Source organism: Amborella trichopoda, chromosome 3 (assembly GCF_054954075.1).
Source record: "Amborella trichopoda isolate Santa Cruz 75 chromosome 3, AtrichopodaSantaCruz75HAP2 v2.0, whole genome shotgun sequence".
In the NCBI taxonomy this organism is placed as follows: Eukaryota; Viridiplantae; Streptophyta; class Magnoliopsida; order Amborellales; family Amborellaceae; genus Amborella; species Amborella trichopoda.
In genome coordinates, this window is record NC_142338.1 from 43,231,040 (window position 1) to 43,257,923 (window position 26,884).

The 26,884-nt window shown below is 35.7% G+C and overlaps 1 protein-coding gene and 1 long non-coding RNA gene across 6 annotated transcripts; one reads left to right on the forward strand and one right to left on the reverse strand.

Annotated features, from left to right (window-relative positions):
* Window positions 1-1,511: 1,511 nt before the first annotated feature.
* LOC110007360 (uncharacterized) lies at window positions 1,512-4,774 on the reverse strand. 2 transcript variants are annotated; one of them, XR_016051131.1, is made up of 5 exons: window positions 4,246-4,774; window positions 3,824-4,140; window positions 2,603-2,665; window positions 2,437-2,514; window positions 1,512-1,792 (listed from the first exon to the last, which is right to left on the reverse strand). It is a non-coding gene; the product is annotated as an uncharacterized LOC110007360 (long non-coding RNA). The 2 variants fall into 2 exon arrangements; XR_002281101.2 differs by having other exon boundaries at window positions 1,512-1,865.
* Window positions 4,775-10,181: 5,407 nt separating this feature from the next.
* LOC18422683 (coiled-coil protein) lies at window positions 10,182-26,129 on the forward strand. Of its 4 annotated transcripts, XM_088860642.1 has the most exons (4): window positions 10,182-10,441; window positions 13,045-13,224; window positions 25,496-25,556; window positions 25,681-26,129. In XM_088860642.1, exons 1-4 carry the CDS (start codon window positions 10,196-10,198, stop codon window positions 25,698-25,700), a joined length of 507 nt encoding a protein of 168 aa, XP_088716768.1. In that variant the 5' UTR covers window positions 10,182-10,195; the 3' UTR covers window positions 25,701-26,129. The 4 variants fall into 4 exon arrangements, with proteins under 4 accessions (XP_088716768.1, XP_088716767.1, XP_011624416.1 ...); XM_088860641.1 differs by having other exon boundaries at window positions 25,496-25,822; XM_011626114.3 differs by lacking the exons at window positions 25,496-25,556; window positions 25,681-26,129 and adding an exon at window positions 17,328-18,435.
* The last annotated feature ends 755 nt before the right edge of the window (window positions 26,130-26,884 follow it).

The window sequence follows — 26,884 nt, forward strand, 5'->3', positions numbered from 1 at the left end:
GGATGCGTGAGAATTTGTTTTCTTTTTTTTCGTTAGTGTGTCAGGGTATGAGAAAGGCTATTTTAGAGCATTCATAATACAATTTTTGGGCGTGGTCAGTGATTACATCGGGCTGTTCATCTATCTGTGGATCATTACTTTAGATAGTTGACTATAAAGAGGATTTTGTTGTCGCTGATAATCATCTCTAGCATAGGGATTTTCACATTCCGAACTTTTGCATGATGAGCTCCTTTTAATTTGAACAATAACCAAAATCATAGTTGACTGTGAATCCTAAGGTAATTTTGGTTAATACATTTGAACAATAATTTGCACTGGAACTTACCTAGTTTTTTAAGGGTTTGTTTGATAACCGGAAGCAAGTTCATGAACCGTAAATTGGAAGTTCTTGAAGAACGGCAAATTAGAAGTTACGTAAGAAGTTCTTGGTTTCTGTATGTGATAACTTCGTTGGGAAGTCAAGAAGCTCTTGGTTTCTGTGTTTCTTATCTGGGAAGTTAAGACTTCCCTAGGAAGTTAAGAAGTTCTTGGTTTCTATGTTTGATAACTGAGAAGTTAAGAAGTTCCTAGTTTTTATGTTTGACAACCTTAACTTCCCGGTTTCTGTGTTTGATAACTTCCTGGGAAGTTAAAGTTAAAGAAGTATTGGGTATCTGTATTGGATTAGTTCTAAGTAATAGGCAAGATGTAAAAAGTTAAAATCGAGACCTAGATATTATTTATTTTTTATTAATTTGTAGAATATTATTTTTTGGGATACAATATCAATTGATTTTTTTTATTAATTTATTGAATATTATTTTTTGAGATACAATATCAATTAAAAGTAAAGTACGTTGGAAACGTTGGATTGAGAGAGAATTTGTAGAATATTGTTTTTTGGGATACAATATCAATTGAAAGTAAAGTACTTTGGATTAAGAGAGAAAGAAAGAGTGTTATGAGATATTTTTATTGATGAGTGAGAGAAGCATCCTAAAGAGAGAAATATTTGTACATCAATTGAAGCAGATGTTGCATGATAAATTTCATTGCACCTCAAACTTGAAGCAGCCTGTTGACAATGTCAAACACAACCTCAATTCAATATTATGTACCAAATAACTAGTTTTCTAATCGAATTTTTCAAAATAAAAATCAATATATTTTCTTAATTATTGTGGGTATACAATTTGTTCAGTCTTTTTACAAATATGAAGTGGAATAGGTATTTAAATTTCATTAGTAAATTGTCGATGACTTTCTTCATAAACTGATTACAAACTCTCTCGCTCTCTCGCTATTCTTCACACATACACATGCACACTCATATCTATTGACGGCCATGGCAATTGTAGATTTGGTTTCCAGTATTCTATTGGATTGTGCTATTATAGCTTCAGCACAACATACAAACACGCATTCGCAAATGAATCCATATGCAGACAATAAGAAACCAGCCCATTCAATAATAACTTGTAATAGCCTGAACTCTACTTAGACATACATTCACCATTGATGCATCCATATCCCAACTTCAAAAATATATCTCATTCAACAATAAAACAACATTGTTATTTGTCCCACAATGTTCCCAACATTAAAAAAAGAAAAAGAAAAGATTTAGACAACAATTAGAACTTTAATGAAAGGAAAGACTAGATGCTTAGGAAGACACTCTTGAGATGCCGAGATCCCTTGAGGAAGACATTGACACTTATTTCTTCCCACTTTCACATGGCTTCAATCCAAAGCATCTGTGTTAAATATCTTCTCTAATTCGTTGAAGTATATAAGTAAAGACTTGTCTCTGTACTTTGTCACATAAGTAAACTCCTGTAAGAAGAATGCGCCTATGTATAGAATTTGTGTGAACATTGCACCTAAACTTGCAAAACAAATTGCAGTTGAGTACCTTATCAATATACCCAAAAAGCTTATGAGGTGTATTACTCACCATCAATCCATGCATAATACAGGCAAACGGGCATTATTCATAGAAGACCAACTAAATGGCCCTTTGAACCCTTCAAAATAGATAGTCATATGAACACATGCACACCTCTACCCCAGAACAGTCCTGAGCTGCGTTTGGATGCATGTGCTACAATAACAGTCTATGGTAGCAAAATGCATGCTCAAACCAAATTGAGCCTTTCATTTTGCTTTGTTCCATTTTGTTTAAATGCTGAAGCATGTAATTGACAGCATCACTTTGAATGCCTTCTTGAACTACAAGACATTCAAAATGCTGAACGTTTGTGCATTTTTATAAAAGACATAATCTAAAGAAGAAAATTTCACTAACTAAATGAGATCACCCACACACTCGCCCAAGATGGAAGAAAAAAAAGGTGTACGATGCAAAACACCTGAAGAATCTAAATCATGAAAATAACATTTCCTCAAAATTTCTAGGTGTAAAATCAAATAAACTAGGGAACCTTGACATACCCGTTTATCAACCAATTGCTTTGCAAGCTTCCAATTTGTTGTGGTCTCTTCATCAGATCGTGACAAAAACATAATGACCTTGCATGGTACCAAAATCAAATTTTAGTCCCACTACTTCCATTTACAGACTACAAAGATCTGTGAAAAAGGCTAGTCGGTAGCAAACCTTCCCCAAGCCACTTTTTTTAAGTTGTTTTTTCTTGTCAAACTGCTCCACATCAATCAGCAACTATATCGTACATGCAACACAAGCATGTATCAATCAGATCAGATGCATATAGAACTAGAACTGAAGACCTCTATTTCAAACAAATACAACTAAACCTCACATCAAAGCAATCCAATGAATGAAGTTTAAGCATGATGAGGTGCAACAAGTGCATACATCAGTTAAGATATTCAGTAAAGCAGTTCGGAACATTGATATTGGGCAAACATCCATCTGGCAGGGGCTGTAGCCAATTTTTTAGTATAGATAGCACACTGCGATCTAAAAACTCTTGTTGGAGCCGCCGTCTATAGAAACAGGCCAAATTTTGAGAAAGAACTCAAACTAGATTTAGGATATCCATAATAAAAATAATGAATAATGTAAATGCATTTTTTTTTTTGGAAGGAAAAACTCAAGTAATTTTAGTGTAGGGTATTAATCAGATTAAAGTTACAATGAAGCAATGAAAGATGTCTGGCAATTTGACATTTGTCCTTTTGGAATGCTTATTGGGATGGAAGGGGAGGTCTCTAAGCCAACATGTTTGGAGCATTCCCGAAACCACCCGAAATATCACATCTTGTTGACTCAGTATCAACAAATAATGCATCAAGGGGAATCCAATTCCCCAATAAGAGTTCCGAAACTTGTGTTTTATGTCCATAAAAGATGAGGAGATTTGGATTATTGCAATGCCTTTTCACATGGTGGATCCAATAGTTTTTCTTTGCCAATTCTGGGTGATTCAGATAACATTAGGGGCCTGGGGCGGTAGGCAGTAGCCATCTTTATTTCTTACCGTTGGTCGTGGTCAGTAGATGATGTGCATAAATTTTTAATGTAATTATGCACCAGAAAGATATGCATTTCAAATAACTAAAACCTATACTCCTATCATAAATTCAGCCATGAAACCATGATTCAAGTGCATAAACACCAAAGGTACTCAATTCCATCCTTAATTTACACAGATATCCAAGAGTTTCAATGTGACCATATTTCACTCGAAACGATAAGTCAAATTCCAACATTATTCAAAACCCCAATTCTTCGTTTATCTAAAATATCCAACGATTAACAAAATCAATCAATCTAACTTTGTAGTATTGACAATAATTTATCGCCAAACACTAACCCCAAAAAGTGTAAAAATAAACCCAACTCCAAATTCTTTACCTTTTGAACTTTTGCCAAGCCTTCTCTCTCAAGACTTTGCTCTAATTTTCTTCTTCCTTTGGTTTCCTCTTCTTGCTCGATCCTTCTTTCCCTTCAACTTTCCAGCTGAAAAATCCTCATTTTCCTGAACTTCATCAGCCAAAAAAGCTTTCCTTGTTACTCTTCTTTTTGAGCCTCTTTCTAGGTTTAGCTTTAGGCTCATCGTCGTCACCAGAATTCATGACTGGCGTGGGTGATCGCTCCGTTCCCAATCTTCTTCTTCTGGTTCTGAACCCGTGTCCGGATCCATCAATGGCTCTCCATCCTCATCGCGGTGACTAAATTGAAAAAAAAAAAAAGAAAAGAATAATTATTATGGAAATTCACACTGAAAAAAATGGCAAAAAAGAATTGGGAAAATCAGTGAAATGAATTGAGCTCACCGATCATCTTCATATGCCATGACTAAGAACTTGAATTGTGGAAGAAAGATGGATCACTGGCTTCGCAGGGAAGAGAAGGGATTTTCTAGGGTTTTTAGAACGAAAATCTTTATCCGGTGGAAAATCTATGAACGAACAGAGGGATGCTCAGTGGGGTGGGTGCTCAACGGGGAAAAAGAGAAAAGAGGCTAAGGATATCGAAGGAGAGCAAGTTACAAACTTCCAATTTTGAAGGTCGGAACTTTTTTTACAAAGGGACTGAAAAAGATGAACAGTAAATTGGAGTTCTGATTTGAAGTTATCATTTTTTTTGTCAAACACGAAAGTTGTAAGAAATTCTCGACTTCCACAAAAACACTTCCCGTTATCAAACACGCTCTAAATGTTGGATGTAGTTCACACTTCAAATGTACTGCACATTGAAATTTGTTTACTCTCATCCTAATGTTTAAATGCCCAAGTTGTTTGATTCTGGGTAAGGCAAAGTTAAAAGTGTGCATTATGGTTGGCAGTCTGAAGCCAAGAAACGCAAAGCCGGATTTGATTCCCATTCGCTAATAAAGTGGTGAAACGATAGTCGGCTCATCTTGAAGCATCTGTTTTGGATATCGAAAGTTCCATTTCTCTCGGTGAGTTTGTGTAGTTAAATATTTTGGATTGGCAAATCTAGTTAGTTAGTGTTCATGGGTGGAATTTAAGTTATGCCTATACATACAATTATTTATTGCGAGATTTTTTTTACAGTTTTGTTTTTGAAATTAAACCCAAAGGTTTCTTCTCATATTAACTATATTAGTCTAGTGCACATGCTTTAAATGTGATTTGCTTAAGATAAATCAAAAAGTTTAATTAAGAATGAGAATAGATGGTCTTAGAAAAAGCTCAAAATAGTAAAACAACTAATGTAAAATTAAAATATCATATTAATATGATCTTTCATATGAAATTCATGATTTAAGACTATGTATACAACCCCAGACTATGCGTACGCTAGTTAATGTATGTTGAGAAGACTTAACGTCCATGAAGTATTCATCCAAACTTTGGGGATCTGTTGACAGTGTAAAGCTAATTTACTTGCTACGATTTTTATTCAAATGTATATCTATTTTATGTATGAAATGGGAGAAGGGCCTTGCCAATTATTTTCACTTCTTTTTTTTTTTTTTCCCAATTTTATTGTTTTAAATTTTGAAAGGTGAGATTTAAATGTTCGATAACTCAAAATTTAATTTATTTTCTTTTAAATATGTGATTTTTGGGATGTCATAGAAAAAGTTTATATCTAGGCTCTAAACAATCAAATTAGAACCTACTTAAAAAATTTTACTAGAAGAGGTTTTGATGTCCAAGTATCATCAAATTAATCATCTCGACATCAAGATGCATGTACATGAGAAAAAAAATGGATTTCAAGTTTTGAAAATAATGCATCTTGTAATGCATTTTTAGGCCTTCAATTTTCAAGTTTTCATAGATCTGCTCGATCTACGAAGCTTTAAATTTTATAATTAAAAATAAATACATTTTTTAAGGCTATCGCAAAGATTTCAAGTATTGAACCACATTTCCCAATACTATTTGAAGGTGTGCTTTACTTGATTATTTAGAACCTCGGCTCTATACAAACCGCACCCAAAAAATATTTCAATGGTAAATCTTTTACTCTAGGGAGTAAATATACTATACAATCCCCTAGGAGTATATCAATGGGCAAATGACTAGTTTTACTACTTCAATTTATTTCATTTGATTGGATCCTTGAAAGCCCTTTCTCAAGGCTCAACAACTTCTGCAAAGAGAGAATGAGGTTATTGGATCCTTGAAAGCCCATTCTCAAGACTTAACCATTTCCGCAGAGAGAGAATGAGGGGCGAATGACACGCCTGTGGAAATTGGGAAATGATAAAAATGAAGCAAAGAGAGAAATGAGGCGCGAGGACTGAGAATTGCCAAAAGATATTCTACTTATGCATGTGTAGAATGTACATCTACTCTCTCGGCTAAAACTTCACTTTAAATTATTTTTGGGATCTTAAATTTTGGGGATATAACCTCATCAACCGATGGATTACAATAAAAAATTTTCCAATTGTGCCCTCTATACACATGAAAAAAATAATGTCTTGAGATTGAATGGAGACCATCAAAATTTTAGATGGTAAGATCCCAAGTGTTCAAAAACTTAAATTTTATATTTTTTAATATTAAAGTAGTTCTTAAATTTTAAATTAAAGAAAAATGGTTTGATAGAGCTGCATTCTAATTAAAATAAGTAAAGCCTCAAAGATTTACTCGATCTACACTATATAAACTAAATATATTTTTATCTTTAACTATAAAATTTAAAGCTTCAGAAATAGTGTAGGTCGAGCAAATCTATGAAAACTTGAAAAAAAAGTGTAGGTTGAGCAGATTTATGAAAACTTGAAATTCTTGAAAATTGATTGTCCAAAAATAGATTAAAAGTTCATTCCAAAGGAAAAATCTTCCTAATGCCTATAGGCGAAAATAAACAGTGATTATTCATATGCTCATCACAGTCCAAAGTTCATTGCATGGTCATGATTATCCGATAATATTTTATTTTTTATTTTTTATTATAAATCAGAATGATCTGAAATTTGAAGCTTGTGTAAATCTTAGTGAGGAGCACCTAAAAAAAAAATGAAAAAATATTTCGTAAAATATAAATTGACCAAAATAACCCCATAAAATTTCAGGGGTATTTTGATTAATTTATATTTTACGAATTATTTTTTATTAGATTCTCGTATTCTTGATAAACACATGCTCCGAATTTCAGATCATTCTGATTTGTAAAAAAAGAATGAAAATTGAAACACTATTGGACAATTATAGCCATACAATGAACTTTAAACGGTGATGAACATAGACAAAACCAATATACATTTCCGGCTATAGATGTTGCATAGTATTTTTCATTTTCAAAACTAAAAATCTATTTTATTTTTTGTTATCTCCATCCATCTTATGTCGAGACCAGATATTTGGGTATCAAAAGAACTTCAAGTAAAATCTCTTTGATGGGCTCTAATTTGATTGTTTAGAACCTGGAACTTTTTTCAAATGTGAAAGGCTTTTCACACCGTGTGAAATGGTAAATGAAAATTCGTTTAGCTCCGTCTTCCCGCCATATGGAGCGCCACGTTGGTCCTTTGTCTGTCTACAGATGTTCGTTTTTCTCAGTCCTCTGTCCAACTCTAACGTGTCACCATGAAAATTGGAACGCCTGAAAACGTGTGCCCTTCAACGATCCTTCTTAAAGTCCAACTCCTATCCATTGCTCTCCCTGTCCCCTTCGTAGCCACGGAAGTATGAGTCCCTTTGATATAGGCATTTCTCTCTCTTCGTTATCTTGTAACTGTATTTCTAGGGCTTCGTGTTGAATAGCTCTTGAAATCCGAGACCGGATGGCTTCATGGTTGAGGATCATCAAAGAGGTCAGGTCACTGAGAGTCTGATTTGCTAGGGCTTTCCCTGCACTGGTTATGGGTCTTGCTTGTGTTTTTTGGTTGGGAATTCTGCGTTTCATCTTACTTGAAGTGTATTTTGCGGTTTGCTGTTAAGAAGCCCTAGAAGATGGAGTTCTCATGCACTTGAATTCTTGAGCTGCATCTCCCTGTGACTAACTTTTCAGGCTTTATTCTTGAAAAGATCCTCTAAAAATTAGTATTTCCAAGAATATGATGGATTTGTCATCCCTGGATTTTTTATTCTTTTGTAATAGATGCTGATTTTATTGGAATTTTATGCCCGTTTTATGTTGATGGGATATTCATTGGATAGGTTGTTAAAGTTTGTTGTGCGTCTATTGAGACAGGGTAAAACTGTTAATTGCTTTTCTTTTTGGTAATTCTCTAGTCACCCCCTTCAAACTAACTTTACGGTAAACCCTAGAAGTCAGAAAATCTAGAATCTTGACAATTTACTGTTCTTAATGTTTGGTTTTGCTTAGTGGAAGTTGTGATGAGGCTTCATGGTTTTTTTGGTTTTGATTTTCGGGGTTTCTTGGGTTCACAAATTATGGTTTTTTCTCGTAGTAGCTGCTATTATGTGTGGTTTTATGAAAAAATAGAAGAAGAGAGGGAAATAAATTGTTTAAAATTAAATAATAGGATGCTAAAGGAAAATTGTGGAAACAAACAATGAACAGAAACACAACTGGAAAGTAAGATGAAAGAAAAATAAAAAGCCTGCAAAATAAATGGGGTGAAAACACTATGTAAATTATTAAAAAGGCAAAAAATGGAATAACTGGTGCAGGAATTGAACTGAAGAAGCATCCAAAAAGGCAAAGAAAAGTATAAAACCAAGAAGATGGACCAAGGAGGGAGATGTGGTTTACTAAATGAAAAAAAAAAGACCATAGTAAAAAATAGTTATGCTGGAGGAAAACTCTGTGCCATTTTATAAATCTGAAAATTTGAAAACATAGGAGAGGTTAGGAACATTTAGTTTTGAGATTTTAAAGGAGAGAAAGGTTCTACCAAAGGTGATATGACCAAGATGGTAATACATAAGAAGATTATTTGTGTATCAGAAGGATCATATATTTTCGTTTTTTGATTTGTAGAGGGTCCTATCATGTGAGGCGTAAGTAGAAAGGTGAGAATATTGAGAGAAGTATCTCGGAAATGGCGGTTGTCTGTTGTTGAATAGGATGTATATACACTTCATCAAGCTGACTAACAGTGGCATTGAAAAGGTGAGAATATTGAGAGAAGTATCTCGGAAATGGCGGTCGTCTGTTGTTGAATAGGATGTATATACACTTCATCAAGCTGACTAACAGTGGCATTGAAAAACATGGCAGTGGGCCCAAAGAAAATGGGGGACTCTGATCCAATCGATTTTGAGATTTTCGCCTGCCTATGTGATGATTTGGTCCGTCGATCATCTCTGTCGAAGCTTCGCTTAGGTTACATAATTTCTGACCTGAACGGTCAATACGTTCGGAAAATCACATGTCAGTTACTAACTTGTTATTTGTAATTAATTTTTATACTGATCTTGGCTGGCCTTATATTTTGGGTGCTGCATACAGATCGTTCTTTATATTTGATGGCTTAATAGACTTTCTTCGAGATGCTTATGATTCTGGTCTATACGCCCATACTCACAGCTAGTGCTTGACACACTTGGGGCTCCAGTGGTGATCTGCCAGCATAAGGAACATATGTGACAGTTGCATTCTGAGTGAAAAGTTACATTGTCTTGACTCCCTCACACTTTGTGCTAATTATGCTTGAACACACTTGCTAGAATATGTACCGAGTTGATAATCTCGTTGGTAAAAATACTAGGTTTGCAACTCTTGATGACAAATTACCTGGTCCCTGTCTTGTATATTGTTGGACTGTAGAAGTTAAAGTATTTTTACACTAGGTTTTCTGATACAAGAAATAATACATGTTTTATTTGAACGGGCGCAATTAATGCTGGTGTGCTTACAGATAGTTTGCTGATAGAGGTAGAGGTAGCGTAAATCAGTCTCTGAGATGCGGCCATAACATGTTTATGTATATAACTATTGTATTGATAAAGTAGTGGTCCTAACATCTCTTAGGCTTTTGTATCTTGCTTTTTGGCCTTGTACTCTATTTTATATATTGACGCAATGTTTCTTATATCACCAACTTTTTTTTTTTTTTGGAATGAAATTGAATTATTCTCTGCAGGTGATGCCGTGTTTTATTTTACAAGGCTGATGGATATGCTTCTCGTTCATCAATCTTAGTTTGTCCCGATGAAGACTGGCATATTAACTTCATAGGTTTTCATATAACAAGTATTCACTTTCATAAAGGGGATAACATATCCATAATATGGTTACCTCTGTATTGATCACTGGTCATCTTCTTATCTGTTATGCACCTCAAACTGGAGGGGAGAGAGCGGAAGGTGATATCAGCAACCGGTGTTCGGCATGATGGGCCTCCTATTTGAACTTCTAGCAAATGTAGTCATATTGATTACAAAGCCATTCTCTATTATCAAACTTTCATGGCAGTTAGGCGCTGAAATAGTTGGCTTTTTAACTATAACATGGATGCGAGTTGTGAAGCTTCTTCTCAACTTATACATAGCCATGTGCTGGAGGATTATTATTTGGACAGTTTCAATCATTTCTTTGCCTTTTCGGATTCTTACAGCAATACAGAGGGAAAGGCTGGTCAGTATACTGTTGCTGTTGCCTGCAATACATGTCAATAATTGCTGTACTTAATTTAGTTCACTGTATGCTAATAAACAATTTTATTTTAAAACAAATTTATGGGCCACACCATTTTTGGCATCAAATGCTTATTTACTTTGTCATCATTAATACATATTTTTCAGTGATGCCTTGTGTTCAATACTTCTAACTTTACATGTGCGGCTACATTAGTCCTATCCAACATAAATAGCTATTGGGTTCAGATTCCTGATTGAACATGTTAATACGTGGCTGTTCATGTTGATGAGGAGCTTTGGTATTATACCTGCATTGCGGGATCTTAGAGAAGAGAACCTCCATCTCAATGAAATAAACTTGAAAACCCTTTGGAAACCCAAGCCTCATCTTATCTCAAAAAATAGGTGCCTTGGCATTGGTCGGAGGCATGTAGTTTCACTCTTGACATCTCCCTTTTCTAGTGCCTTCGTCCAATTCCTACACTGCTGGTTGGTTGGATTTATAGGACCGTATAATTGTTAGGACCTATACAGTGCAAAGCTTCAAGATATGAAGATTGCGGACACCATTGAACACATTTGGAAGATCCTGTCACATGACTGCAAACATGATCAACAACTGAACGGTCCTTTGCACTGTGCAAACCTTTGCTATATACAGTCTCCTTTTCTCTCTCTATAACATTAACATCATTAGTGCTTCTACCATTGTTATTACATGAGCTTGTGATTGTGGATGATTCAGAAAGGAGGTGGCTTTATGCTGGAGGGTTATGTTCTCATTTCCTATCGAGAATCATTTTGAAGGGTTCATAAGCGAGAAGACGTTCCCTGAAATTTAGCCATTGTGAATACAGAAGTGGTTTGGATGATTCATCTCAGTTATTTTATATCTTTGAAGTGTGTTGAGTCATAAACTTTCTGGAATTTGAATCTTTTCATTGCGCTCATCTAGGCTTGGTTTCAGTTTAATATTTTGGGGATTGAATCTTGAGCAAGTGACAGATTGAACCTTGAGCAACTGATTGTTCTGTTGGCAAAGATTTTGATTTTTCAATACTTTTATAAGATTTAGATCAAAGAATTCGCTTTGAGCTGGAGTCAAGGTTTTAATAATGCATGTTGAAGTTCTTCTTGAATTCAAGCACCCGTTAGATTCTAAAGTTGTTTATTAAATAATCCTAAATTCTCCCTCTAACTCGTCCTTCATTGCTTCCTAAGAATCATGTGTAAGTCTAGATTACTGATCATCGCCCCCCCCCCCCCCCCCCCGCCCCCCGTCCTTCAAGAATAAGCTGCAGATCTCGTCCACTGCCACCTAAACATCCTCAAGAAATTTAAGCACAAGCACATTTCTCGTCCTTTTTCTCCCATCCCTTATGTATATGTCTCATTTCATGTACTCTTGTGTGGAACTTGATGTTAACTAATCCCTGTTAGCACCAAAATGTAGATAGTAAATTAGCACAAGCACATCTCCCTACACCATGCATCTCCCCAGTCATCATTCCTGTTCTCCATCCAACCCCCATACGTGGTACTCCCTTAAAATGTTATTTTTCCCTCCTTACCGTTTGTTTTCCACAGCCTTGAAATCATATGTGGCCTCATATGCAGCACCCACTCATCAATTGTTGAACTCAAAAGATGTATACTACCCTGAATGATAATACCCGTCTCTTCAGCAAACCTCTGACGCATGTATCCGACAAGGTTTGTAGAGGCCCCGCATTCCTCTAATGCATGAACCAAATTTTCCCCGACTTCAGAGGCATCGGTAAGCTTATATGCAACCTAAATTTCTTTGCAGAACCAGTTGTATCATCTGAGAATAAAACCTAAGATTATTTGCCTGGGAAGTGAAGCATCACAGAGAATATATTTTTCCTGATCAGTGGCTGCACTGTACTTGCACTGAAGTCTAGTAATCTGTTTATTGCCGATATTGAAATTCATCATTATCATGGGTATCTCTATTGAAATGTTCTTTGGAAGCCACTTCAACAATTTATAATAGACAATTCCTTGTTTTCTCTTCCTTGCATAAATTTTAAAAATGAATCATTTCCTGTTTCATGTTTCCTTTCTAAATTTGATTTGTATACAAACAAGCCAAAGAAATTCAATTCTTGTTAATATCATCATTATCCTGATATGCTAGTCTGGGTGTTCATAATGACAAATATCTCCTCCTTATAGAAACTACTGGTTTCTTTTTTGATAGTTCAAAAGTAGAAAACTGAGAGCGTTTAGGCGTTTAATGGATTCCCAAAAGAAACTCCCCCCATTCTTCAGATATCTTGCAGATCTTTTTCATTTGATTACAGTTGCACTGTTACACTGTTTTCATGTTGATGTGATTGAACACTTTGTTGTTGGCTTACTTTCCTGGAACTAAAACATCCATTGTTGTGAATTATTTAATTCATTGATATTTTCCTAGCAAGTAATGTTGTGAAATAAAACCCTATAAACTACGTGTAAAAAGGTGAAATAGTGAGAAATGCATTTTTAAAATGTTCTATGTTCTATTATTTACTAAGCCAGCAATTTCATTGTTCCCTTTGCTGATTGGCAAGATTGTGTATGGATTGCATGCAGCTAGAAACTCACCTTCTTGAAATGCAAGCCCAGCTGGAGATGTCTGTATGGCAGAAGAAAGAACTTGAAGAGAGGTTAACGGTGGCTGTTAAACAACATAAAATTGTAGAGTCCATATTAGCGGAGGTTGAGGAGGAGCATGATAAAGCTATTACAAAGATTGAGGTTTTGGAAAATGAGGTAATGAGATTTTAATAAATGGTTTCCTCAATTTTTATGTGTCCTTAAAAGGATCAATCTGGTACTACTTGTAGGAAAAGGCCAAGTGTCCAAATGTATTTTTTGTGGTGGTTCTAATTGTTTCTCTTTATTATCTAAGATTTGTTCTACACTTTTCCTGGCATCCTCCTTTGGATTAAGGTCCATGGGGCTTGCAGATGCCAATTAGGTGCTTAGGTAGGCTCATGAGCTTTAGGTTGGTAGTGATATGCAAAAGAATAACAAATAACGTTAAATTAAAATAATTATCTTCAGGAACTGTATATTGGTTAAAAAAAAATGTCTTCATCAAATATATAGTGGTAATATGGCATGATTAATTCCAACTTCTATGGTAATTTTTTATGAGAAACATATCATCGAATTACCCATGAGAGATGAACAAATTAACACTTTATCCTATATTTTGATTTAATTTCAAAATACCCATAAAATGTCACATGGTCTTGAGAATAGTTGCAAATAGGCAAAATATTAAATAATCAATCTCTGATGGGTATTTTGATGAATTCCAATTTTATTAACAACAAATCTATTCAATTATCTAGTTTCTAGTTATATATCTGTATCAAAAGTGCTCCCATAAGGAAGAAAACGTTTTCTTGGACAATTGAATAAATGATGAAATACGTAATGAACTAATGCAAATCAATGGGTCATTTTAATTAAAGGTAAGTATTTTAATAAAAGACAAACTTCAACATCATCATCATCATCCGAGCCTTATCCCAACTATATATATATTCTAAAAAATTTTGAGAAATAAAGATCAAGTACTAAACGACGATCAAGTTCTCAACAAAAAAAAATCTCATGGGGCCTATTTATCATTTTAATAAATTTCAAATGTTTCAGGAACTTAGGCATCGTTTTGGGTTGTTATTAGATTTTGGGTGTAATGAAGTAGTGGCAGCAGCAGCATTTCACACCATGCAATATTCAAATATATAGGGGAGAGGATTTTAAACACTTGTTTAATTTATCACTTTTTTTCTAATAACCCCATCATGGAATGGGATATATTCAAGCTTCTTTAATTCGTGCACTAAAATGTTATCAACAATAAGAATGACTTGTTTTTGTTTATCAAAAAAAAAAAAACAAGAATGACTTGTTTGTTCTGTTAGCATTACCCAATGCGTATGCGACTGCACGCTCCTGTGCATGATAGTTACAGATGTCATGTACTAATAAACAAATCAACAAATTGAACAGATCAAACCTGTAAAACAAGTAAGTTGATAGAGAAGTTTGTGACAATTAGCAGACTATCTAGGTAGCATTTAGAGCCTCTAGCAGGTTTGTTCATCTTTCAGTAACCAGGGGAAAAAATACCAACTTTCTGTGTCATATTAGATTGAAAAGAATTGAGTATAAGAAGTCTTTAGGTGGGATATAAACATGTCCAAAGCCTTTCCTCACAAATGGGGAAAGTGTCTGCAAGGTGGAGATATAAACCCGTGTTCTTGTCTTGCCATGGGTGCACAAGGCCTGCTATGAGCCTTGGCTCATGAAGACAAGTGGGGTCGTTGGTGCTCTGCCGGCCACTTATGACTTCAAATATTTCAATCATGTCAAATAATGCCTCCATATGCTTTATGAAGGATATTAGTGGGGAAATTTCTTTCTGTAGCATCAGGCGTTGAAAGCAAAATAATTGCATTACTTTTCTATTGGTAACATGCTTTAAAATCGTGTATAAAATTGTGACAACTGAAGGGCGAACCATTTGCCTGTTGCCTTCGATGTTTTTGTGAAAGCAAAGGAGACGGCCAAATAGTATGGCTATTTTGGGTTGTTTGGATTGTTGGCCATCCCACCCTTCTATTTTGAGACTCCTTTGGTTTGCCCTAGGGCTATTTTACAATGACACTTGTATGAGTGTCAGCATCTGAGGAAGAACATTATGAAATTGGCTTTTCAGAGACTATATACCCATTCGTCAATTGGAGGAAATTAGTGGGTGTAATGAGATTCTAGTGAAAAGGTCAAATGTGAGTGTTGTGTCTATACTATATTGATACACTCCCAGAACACTGGACATGCATGTCCAAGTTACATATCCTCAGGGAATGCTTCCTCAGTATTGTCTGTTTATCCTTGTTTTCTTATGTCTTTCACATGTCCGTCCCTGCGCTTGCATGTTCTCAATAGAAAAAGTAAAAACAAGGGGAATGAGAGCCATTAGCATCCACCACTAGGTTCTGCTTTCCTAGGATTTGCTGGCCTGCCCAAACTATGGCATACCCGAGATGCTGAAATATGGTAACGAAAGATAAATTCCTTATGACTTTGGTAAAAGCTGGCAAACAAAGCTTGAGCTTACAATTAAATAAATAAGAACACTAAGACTAGCGAACTTTCTTACTTGTGTACACGATATTCACTTTTTCGAATTTCTAGTATCCCAAGACCCATAACTCATCAGCATCATCATTATCATCATTAAGGCTTTTTCCCAACTATTTGGGATCGGCTACAGGAATCCAGGTACACTATTCTGCTCTATCAAGGGCCTAAATTCAGTGAGGCCATAGTCGCTGTATCTTTCTCACTACTTCCAATAATGTCCTTTTGGGCCTATCCATTGTCTTTTTTTAGCCTTCCATATGAATCAACTCGCTCCTCCTAACAAGCGCTCTATTGGGTCTATACTGCATATGGCCATCCCACTTAAGTCTATTTTCTCTCATCTTATCACCTATTTGAGCCACGTTTATGTTCCCTAAGTGTATTCATTTCTAAATTATCCCTTCTTGTCATCCCAAGACCCATTACTCTGTAGCCTAAATTTGTCACCTCACAATTTAGAGGGTGAAAGGCACTATCCTCTCCAAACCTTTTGCACATAAGTTTGTGTGGCCTCCCCAGCTGCACCATGTCTCTTACTGGCATATAGAGAAAAGCCATGCTGTCAACAATAAATACTTGAAAAGTGACCTTAATAATCTTCCAGAAAAAGATAATTTCCCTTCTAAGTTTCATTTCCTCTTTTTGTTGGATATCCCAGAATCTGGTGGGGTTTAGTGTTTGAGCTACACAAGTAGTGTCTTGTTGGTTGGAAAATAGGTGTTTTTTCAATAGCTAGTTGTATTGTCGATTAGCAAGGAGTAGAGTGGCTATGATAGGTTTCCTTGAGGTTGTTTCTTTCCTTTTGCAAGTGGAGCCCTTGTCCTTCACTTCAAGTAAAGCCAGTTTAAAAGCAGAAGCACTCGAATAGGTCTGCGACCCTCTTGCTCTTGAAATTGGAACCTTTATCTGAATATTAAAAAATGTCGCATGGCACGCAACGTAAATGCATCCAAGCGAGCGATGAACTGAGACTAAATGCTTATTTCAAAGACGCTATGAAGAGATGGAGGAAGGCACCCTGCAACGAGATTGAAGGAGACGGCAAACCAAAGGCAGGAGTCTCCTATTCCCATACTGACCGCTTGATTAGCCTAAGCGATGAAAAAGTTTCAAAAAGGGAAAAGAAGAATCTGGCCAGATCCTTCATCACTTCATGATTCCCTAGTTAAAATTGTGCTCTGAAGTCATTCATTGCATCTTAGAATGCATGTTATTGTGACATTTATCAGTATTTTACTACAGATTTATACTTTAATTTTCAAAAATAAAGTTGCATTTAGACACTGCTAGTACTTGGATGCTTAAAAGAATTAAATATAATACAACATTGCATTCACTAGGGAAACAAAATTAATATAAAAATAGTAGTAATATAGTCCATGGAATAATTTATTGTGGTTGCTTTTGTAATTTTTATACAAGAATGAGTCACAAAAATGATACTAAATTATAACAAAATGCACATATGCGTATTGTATAATTTATTTTAGGACTTTGTCTCTCCTACAAGTTCTATTTTCCACTTTGTTATTTTTTAGAACATTTTGCCACGGTACAACTTTCCAATTGTATTATTTTTAAGTGTAGAACAGTTAGCATCTACAATCTTTCTCACCAGAACATATGTTACATCATTGCATCTATGATCTTTGTCCTATACTTCGTTGTTGGGGATTTCTACCCTCCACTAAGTGCCCACTTATACCTAACAGTTACAGGATCTTAGAGAAGAGAATATCCGCCTAAAAGAAATTCATTTCAAACACCTTTGGAAACCCAGGCCTGGAGACCCAACTCTAAAATACGAGCACCCACGAGAAGAGTATGGGACAGCAGTCTCATGGGATCCAGGCCTTGACGGGAGCAATTTGGTGCTAAAAGACCTCATGCAAGGCACCGCTTCTCATCAAGGGCAGTGTAGGACAAGCCTGCCTCCATTCGGGCAGAGGCCAATCTTGCAATTTCATAGACCCGACGAAGTTGTGGCTGGAAGGAGGGGTTTGGCCCTTAAGCAAAGCCTCTTTAGTGCCTTCTTGTCTTTGTTGGTTGGGACTATAGTTTGGGAGGCCGAGGACCCATGTGGGCCCCTTGTAGCTGCATTATTTTCAGTTGTGGGCATGTCTTTGAAGAGTGTTGTGAGCTTCTTCTCCACACTCGAGAATAGGGCAGCATCTGATGCTGTGGCCTTGTTGAGCCTCAATTGCTTCATCTTGGGAACTTTGACAGCCCCCACCTTGCCAAGTATCGCACGCCTATCGACACCACCGGTGATTTGGCTGGCTTGTAGGGCAGGTGGATGGTTTGCTTTTGCTTGTTAGAGGGGTGAGAGTATTTGTTCCTGATGCGTTGTTTGTCTTGTTGAGAATAACGTTTGTCTATGTGGGATTGTTTTGTTGGAGTGTATATTGGCTTTTTGGGGAAAGAGAGAGGTGGCCTGGCCTGTTGGGTCATTGTTGACTCACTTGTCTTGGTCTTGTAGGCACGCACGCGTGAGAGATACTGTATGTGATTGTGTTGGATCAGTCGATTTTGGGGTTCCGTATTTGGTTTTGTATGAATGTAAATATGACAGACGATGGAGAGTGAGAGTGGCTGGTGTTTTGGTTGGTTTTAGAGAAGGGGCTGCGCTTCTTGTTTGGCCTTCTGATTTTGCAACCTGTAAAACAATTCCTGAGAAGTGTTAGCAGAACGTCTTTGTTCTTGTGGATGCGATTGGCTGTTAGGCCTCGACGTATTTCAATCTGTAAGAGAATATTTTGAAGAGTTTTTTAACATTGAAATATCACCATTCCTATTAGTTTATTATCAGTTTCTCTCAAATTTATTTGTTGTCTCTCTCTCGATGTATATCTTTGTGAATTCTCACTGTATGCATGAATTACTGTTTTGAGTTTATTGGTATGACATTATCTGTTCTTCAATGTGGGACTGGAAAAAGAAACGTTTTGGATCTTGTACCATTCTTAATGAAATTTTTCAAATTAATGAAAACATCAAAGTGCTATACACCTTTCACCTCTTTCATGACTCAAAACCAACTCCACAGTGATAGAATAATTTTATAGTTAACTCTCTCCAAATCCAATACCACACCTTTCAAAGTTCCCTTATTTCTCTCTTTCCATAATCGCATAAAATAGCCTCACTACCAATTATTAGGAAGTGTGATGATAATTCAACCCATTGGGTTGTTATGAATGGATACAACCAATATGAGTTGTTTATTATTAAATATTCTCTCTTAGCTCTTTAGAGAGGGAGAGATATGAACGAAAAAATCTCTTCCCACATAAAATGAATAACTACTATATGAGAGGGGGTAGAGATTTTGTGGGAAACAAAATCTCACCCCATATAAAATGGAAACCTCACATAGAGGCTAATGTGGTCTCTCCCTAAAGTTTTAACAAGTGCCTCTTAGTGGTGCATATCTTCTCTTTTACACAGAGAGGTATAAAGAGGGGGTAGAGATTTTGTGGGAATCCCTTATAAAATAGAAACCTCACACAGAGGCTATGGTGGTCTCTCCCCAAAGTTTTAAGAAGTGCCACTTATTGGTGCATATCTTCTCTTTTACACAGAGGTATAAAGAGGCTTCTCTTAGAGAGAAGAAGAAGAGAGATAGAGAAGTTTATTAGAGAGAAAAGGAAGAAGGAATATGAGAGAGAATAACCTCTAGAAGAAGGCACAAAGCCCAAGAAAGCTTCTTGGATGAGTTGGTAGCCAGTATTTTTAATAGTGAATTTTATCTCTTTTTCCTATGAACATAGTTTGAAAAGATGAACTACATAAATCTCGGCGGTAATAATTTATTAATTATTTTATTTGTTTTATTGTTGTTATTTTTCACTCGTACACACGCACAAATTTGGTGATTCTCTCTCATAAATCTGGTTCCACTGAGCGCACTCATATTCGTGCTAGAGCGCTCGACTGGGTGAGCCCAACAAGTGGTATTAGGTCGTATTTCTCTTGACTCTTGAGACACCGCTCGGTCTTCCCGGTCATTGTTGCCTATGTAATGAGTCCAACGATCATAAGACAAGTAAGGAAGAAAACCTCATTATAAGTTGGATCCTATTTGACCAACGAACAAAGCGGTTGGGATACATTGTTGGTTAGAGACCATCAATGAGTGGCCACTGTGGAAAGAAGATCTTGACCTACAGATCATTGGTTACGACTGTGACCAACAGTGGATCACTTTGACTGCAACTAACTTATATTTACTAAAGGTGACACCATGACAACTAGTGAGTGCTTGACCACCGACGGATGCTTGATCACCCATAGAACCTGATCATCGATGAATTGACAACTGGTGGGAGCTCGACCACCATTGAGTTGGTAGATGGTGGGAGCCTGACCAGCGATGTATCCTTAACAGTCAATGGATCCCTAACAGCCAACAAATCCTTGACAACTGACAGATCCTTGACCGTCCCCAAAACCTTAATCAATAGTGGGAGCTTGATAGACGATGAATCTCCCTGGCTGCTAGTGAAAATAAGAGAGGGGTATGGAAGGTTGTGTGTATGGATTTAATATGGATTCTAGTACTAGGAGCAAGATGATATCACTCAATATGAATAATTAGATCATCTGAAAGCCAAAGATGGAAGATTTTCTATATTGTAGGGACCTGTGCATGACCATTGAAGGGATAGAATATGCCCATTGAAGGGATAGAACACAAGCTCGTAGGTATGACAGACAATACGCGAAAGAAGTTGGACTGAAGGGATAGAATGCAAGCCCGTAGGTTGACAGACAATATGCGAAAGAAGTTGGACTGAAGGGCTCTCAAAACTATCTGACAATAGTTGAAAGAAAATGTGTTCTACCATGTGCCAATGGAAACATTTACTAAATCATTGTGGGATAAGTTTCATAACTTGTACAAGAGAAAGGCAACAAGAATAAGGCATTATTTATCCAAAAAATGGTTAACATGATATTCCAAGATGGGGGATCCATTGCAGAACACTTAAATGAGATGCAAATCATTGTTAACTAACTCGTAATAATGGAGTTGTTCTTATAAGATGAGCTGCAAGGTCTATTTTTGTTTGATTCATAACTGGCATGGATGTCATTTGAGCATCTGATGGATCTGTAATGGAGAACCTCCCTCATGTTAGGAGATTGTTAGGTGTCATGTCCCATGAGAGAGGAGCACCGGTGAAATTCCCCTAATATTAGGGGTGTGGTGATAATACAACATGTTGTTATGAGTAGATAATAAATCATATAAGTTATTATTAAATATCTTTCTTTTATAGAGAGGGATACAAAGAGCCTTATCTTAGAGAGAAAAAGAAAAAAAATAAAAAAGTCTATTAGAGAGATAGAAAGAGAAGAAAGCCTCTGTGAAAGGGAAGAACCTCATAGAAAAAAATCCTAGAGAAGAACAGAGCCTCTAGAAGAAGTTAGAGAGTCCAAGAGAGCTCGCTTCTTGAATGATTTTGTAGCCATTATTTTTAATAGTGGATATGATCTCTTTCTCATGTGGACATAGCCTGAAAAGGTGAACCACTTAAATCTTTGAGCTAATAAATTATTAATTATTTTATTTACTTTACTTTTGTTATTTTTTTTACTCATACACACACGTACATATTTGGTATTTTTGTCCCATATATCTAAGTTTCGTTACGCACATCCACATTCGTGCAAGAGAGCTCGACTAGATAAGCCCAACAGTAATATCCCATTTGAAAAACAATAAGAAACAAAGAAAATGAAGCTTAAGGGAGTAATCCATTATGCAAATAAAAATATGGGTCTATCTTTTTCATTTTTTTATTGGATTTTTAGGTAGGTTGGGGGCAATGAATGTTTATATATAGGATTGCCTATAAAGATACCATTTACTTTTTGTACAAGGAACTCACAATCATTTTTGTCACGTAGAATTCAAAATGGGTGGTTGTAAGAGTATCATTGTTTAAAGACAAAGTTCTCAAAAAAAAAAAATATCGGATTTCATGACTTATCCCAAGCCATCTAATTTAACATCTAATGAGTTCGAATGATTGTGACCTCCATGTACAACAGATAAATAGTGTCTTTATAGATAATCTCTATATATGTGTATAGTTTTGTGTGTGTGTGATTATATGTTTAGGTTGGGTCAACCTGAACCCAAACCCGACTTGTCGGATCCAAAACTTGGGGGGTAGAGAGTTGTGGGTTTCTTGTTGTATTTTATTTATTATTGTCCCTTTTAATTTATATTTACAAAGGAATGAAATCCCTTTTCAGGAGGAGGTTATTTTTGAGGGAGTAAAGAAATTGTTTTTTTTCTTGTAAGAGATCTTTGAGGTGGACTCCCTTACAAATTCTGAGACATGATATATTCTCTCAGCTCTTTATTATTATTTTTATTTTATTTACTTTTTTTCTATTCTCCCTCTATCTTCTCTGCCCAACTCCCACTTGCCCAAAAGGAGACACAAGAGTTGGGCATGTGGCCAGAGGTGAGAAAGCTTGGGGCCAAAATTTGGCCATCTCTATCTCATCCCCTCACCTATCCCATTTCACTAATTGTAGAGAAAGACGGATTTCACAATCCCGAAACTATCCACATCTCAATTAGTTTAATAATGTTACACTGGCCAAAGACTCACAAGCAAAAAGAAAGAAGAAGAAGAAGAATCAAAATGAGGTGGAAGAAAAACTAATATTTCATTCAAAGATTAAAAATGGGGTACACAAAGGCTTTACAATCCTGACACCCAAGATTAACCTCAACAAATGTGAGCCAATTTTATTACGACACACCCCTCTTTAAATAGAGGCACTTACGACTGTATGTACTGCAATAACTCCTCACTCACAACAATAACTACTGACTACCTAGTAGTTCCATTATTTCTTATTTCACAAAACTATAAATTTTAACTCACTGCATCACTCATAATAAAATAAAATAAAAATTAATATAATTTCTAAATAATACGCTTTAGCAATTTTAACACTCCATTTTAAAATGATTTTCTAGAAAAGAAGCTATGCATACGCGATCACCCCATCATTTCCCGAAATTGAAAGTGTCAAATCTCGCATATATAGCCCTCTTTCTCTCTCATAAGTAGATTCACACCTCCCATTCTCTTCTACCTCTTTTCATCTGAGAGTTGCACCCCTCGCTCTTTCTCTCTCTCATATCTAGACTTCTCCTTTCCCGTCTTCCTTTATGTGGGTCATTTTCCTCCCCCGTTTACCCAAAAAGGGTGTCTCTGCATAGAGAGAGAGAGAGAGAGAGAGAAGTTTTAATTCACACAAGGAAACTTGAGGTAACTAGGCTAGCCAACCGGACGAGTCTGAGTAACTTTGCTTCAGCCAAGAGGACTCGGCCGAGTCATAAATGCTCTTTTAGTATCTTAAAAATAGCTATATTTGTTCGAAACCGATTGGGTACTTTAAGACTTCTCTAATTTTCATTGGTTATCATGAGGTTTTTTATAGAGAAATTTACATGTATATCTCATTTAATAATTTAAATTTCTAAAAATCCCCCTTGATTTTTTTATATTACGTGCATATCTATTTTGTCCATTTTTTTATTTCCTATTTTACTGATCTCCAAAGATTGGATATCGGAAGTTACAAATAATTTAGATTTTTAATATACATAATCATATTATTTTTTAAGCCATTTTTAACAACAAAATCGAATTATTTGGACATTGAAATTATGTAATCACTCTCAACTTTAGATTTTTAATATCCGAAGTTGTATTGTAATTGAGATTTTCATGCAACTCTGGATATTCAAAGTCTGAAGTTAAGAGTGGCTTTAGATTTTCAATATTTAAAGTAAAAAATCCTTTTTTTTTTAAGAAAAAAAGATAACTAATTACTCCAGATGTTCAACATCCGCGGTGAAGATAAAATTAAAAAGCAAAAAAAGAGAGAAAGAGATGGAAGTGAATGATAGACTAAATAAATACGTAGGTAATATGCAAAAAACTTTAGAGAGATTTTCATAATTACAATTCTTAAATAAGATATAAAGTGAAATTTTTTTTTTTTTTTTTTTTTTCTATATCGTTATTTTTAATGTAAATGACATACATGACTCAGCATAGTATTTAAGACCTTATGTAGAGTATGAACAGGTATACGTCCCACTTTCCCAAACGCCCGAACCGCTTCGCTCCCAATGTTGTAGTCTCAAAGAGGGTTGGAAATATGCAGAAGCATATTTTCTCGAGGATTATTTCTCCCACCACTAGAACCGATCTGTGAACCGCGTTGCTCCCACTGTTGTAATCTCAGAAAGGGTGAGAATATCTTAAACATTAAAATTTGCAGTGACATTTTCCTCAAGGATTCTCTTCTCCCGCCGCCAAAACCGATTAGTGCTTTTCCCTTATGCTATTATTTTTCCCTCCTTTGCAATTCTCTCCTTTTATATATATATATATATATATATATATATAAAAGAGTGAATATTGTCATCACACGGTTTTATTATTATAGTGTCAGCCAATGGTTCAGATTCAATCTGGGTTGATTTAATGGTTACAATCTCATTTCATATTTGAATATTTATATTTTTCTACAAATCCAAATCACTTGAAATTTTAGACGTTCATTCTTCTCATCAAGACGCACTTAATAAAAATATAAAACAAATAATTCGAAAAATATAAATTAATAAAAATAATCTCGAAATGTTTCGGAGGTATTTTGGTCAATTTATATTTTATGATTTTTTAATTAAATTATTTTATTTTTGAAAAATAGACGTTCTAAATTTTAAACAATTTGGATTTGTAGAAACAAAATAATAATTCAAACATAAAATAAGATCATAACCGTCAAATTGACCTATATTCAATTTGAACTATTAGCTAACACTAGCTATCGGTCCCCATAAAATCTTATATATATATATATATATATATATATATATAGTAAAGGATGCCTTACATAGCTCGAGTAAGAAATGCCTTACACAGGGATGCCCTACATAGCTCGAGTAGGAAATGCCCTACACAGCTGGTGTAGGAGGATGCTCCTTGCGGCAGATGCACGTAAGAAAATGAACTGTATGAATTCAAATGGAAAGCCACCCTTACATTTTTCATTAAAAAAAACATGCCCATCTGAGATCTGTCTGGAAAACACGGAAGTTGCTGAGCATCCTATCTCTCTCTACAGGAAACTCATTCTCTCTCCTCACAGCACAAACCCTCTAATTGCAAAAGCCATTTGTCACATAAAAACCCTATCTCTCTCCTCGCAACCCAACCCATCTCTCCTCAGAGAACCCTTATCTCTCTCTTCTCGCAGCCCAACCCACCTCTCCCTCTATACAAAACAACAATTTCTCTCTCACACACAGAAGCCCTCTCTCTCCTCATGCAACAACCCTCTCCCTCTATCCATTTCTCTCCCTCACCCCGAGAATGCATTTCTCTCACAGTAGAAACACCCAAAATCGCAGAAGAAGAAGCAGCAACAGCAGAGCCCTCTCTCACACAGTATAAACACCCAAAATCGCATAAATAAGTATGGGAAGCTCCATTTTTTGTTAGGGTTCTTTATTGTTTTTGTTTCTTAGTCAGATGTTTTATTTGTTGTGCTCGCTTTTGATTTTTTATTTTTTACTGTGATTTTGATTTCATTGGTGTGTTTATTAGGATTATGTATGAGTTTTGCATTTTGGGTGTTATTGGGTTCTTGTATTACAGCTCTGCTGCTGCTGCTGCTGTTTCTGTGTTTCTTGTTTTATGTAGATATCTTTTGTGTTCTGTGGGACACTATGCAACCCATATCTTTCTAACAAGATATGATGTTATAATATATGGACTAATTCAATCTTTCTTCATATGCAATGTCATTTTGGATGGACGACCACGCAACACAGGAACGCAATAGGGATTTAATCATGATATGGGTTTGGCTGCTGGCTTGGCGGATGCATAAAGGTTTATGTCTTATTCTTTGTGCCCTTCCTTAATTTCATCTACTAGCATTGTATCACTTCACGCCTGAGTTTCTGTGGCTAAATATCTCCTAATGTGGTGTTGAATTCTTTGGCTTCTTTTGTAGCCGACTTGAAACCTCAGTAGATGCTTCGCAGTCCTTTAACTATGGCTCTTACAGTCATTTCATGAAAGAATGCCCCAAACTTCATGATATTGTTGCTGTAAAACATGCTCGCAAGAAATACAATATTTCTTTTTTTCTTTAATATCATTTCTGACGTGTTGTTTTCTATATATTGGATGCTCATCGGTAATTTGCAGAGCCTTATCTCCGTATTCTGTTTTATGAAAAAGTCTGGAAAATGTTTTTATAGGTCTGCATTTGAGTTGCTAGTTTGTGACATTTATGGATGGGAAGCAAACATGCTTTTTTGTAATGGAATTTGTATACAAATACTTGTGTTTAAAGGGAGCTTCAGTCACAGTGAGCAAACTTTAAGATTCAAACAATTGTATTGAACTTGTTGAAATCGTTGAAGAAATATTATGAGTCTGGCAAATTGTCATATGCAATATATCTTGTTTGCTTCCGTTGTGATTTTGTTGGAGGAGCTCGCCATAGCCAATCACTCTTTTATTTTTTTTCAAAAGTTCTCTTTTCATTGCTACAATTTTTTTTTTTTATCTTAGTAACTTTTTATTTTTTATTTAAGAAAAAGAAATTGGAAAAGAGAACTTTTGTTAGCTATCATCCTTTATTGCGAAGATGTTCAATGATGGGTGTTGTTTACTTACTCTGCTCTTTTCTTTCATATGCACCGAAGTTACCTGAATTTTCATTTTGCAATGGTTATTTCCCTACTTTGAAAGTCTCATTACACACGGGGTCCATCTCTATAGCATGCCATGATATAATCTTGCAACTGGTTACAAATAAACAGTGATAAAATCTCGCAACTTGTTATGTCCTATATTAAGTCAAACTGCACTCCTCCCCTCTCCCTGTTGACACTGAACAATATATGATTTGCTTCCTCTATTTTGTAATAACTGGAAATTATTGAAGTTGCACAAATGCATGTGAGTACCTCATTGAATGAATTTCTTTTTTCTTTCTTGCTCTTCATCAGTAATTACCAAATCTAAAAAAAAAATTCCGGGAAGAGAGAGAGAGACCAGATGCCTCGTTGAAGATGGTGGCATTTAGAGCATGAGAATACAAAACCTTATTAAAAAAAGGAGATTTCTAAGAGAAATTCATTTCCTTGGTTTCTTTTTTATGAAAATGGGATGCAAGTCTAAACCTTTGAACTAGATAGTATTTCATC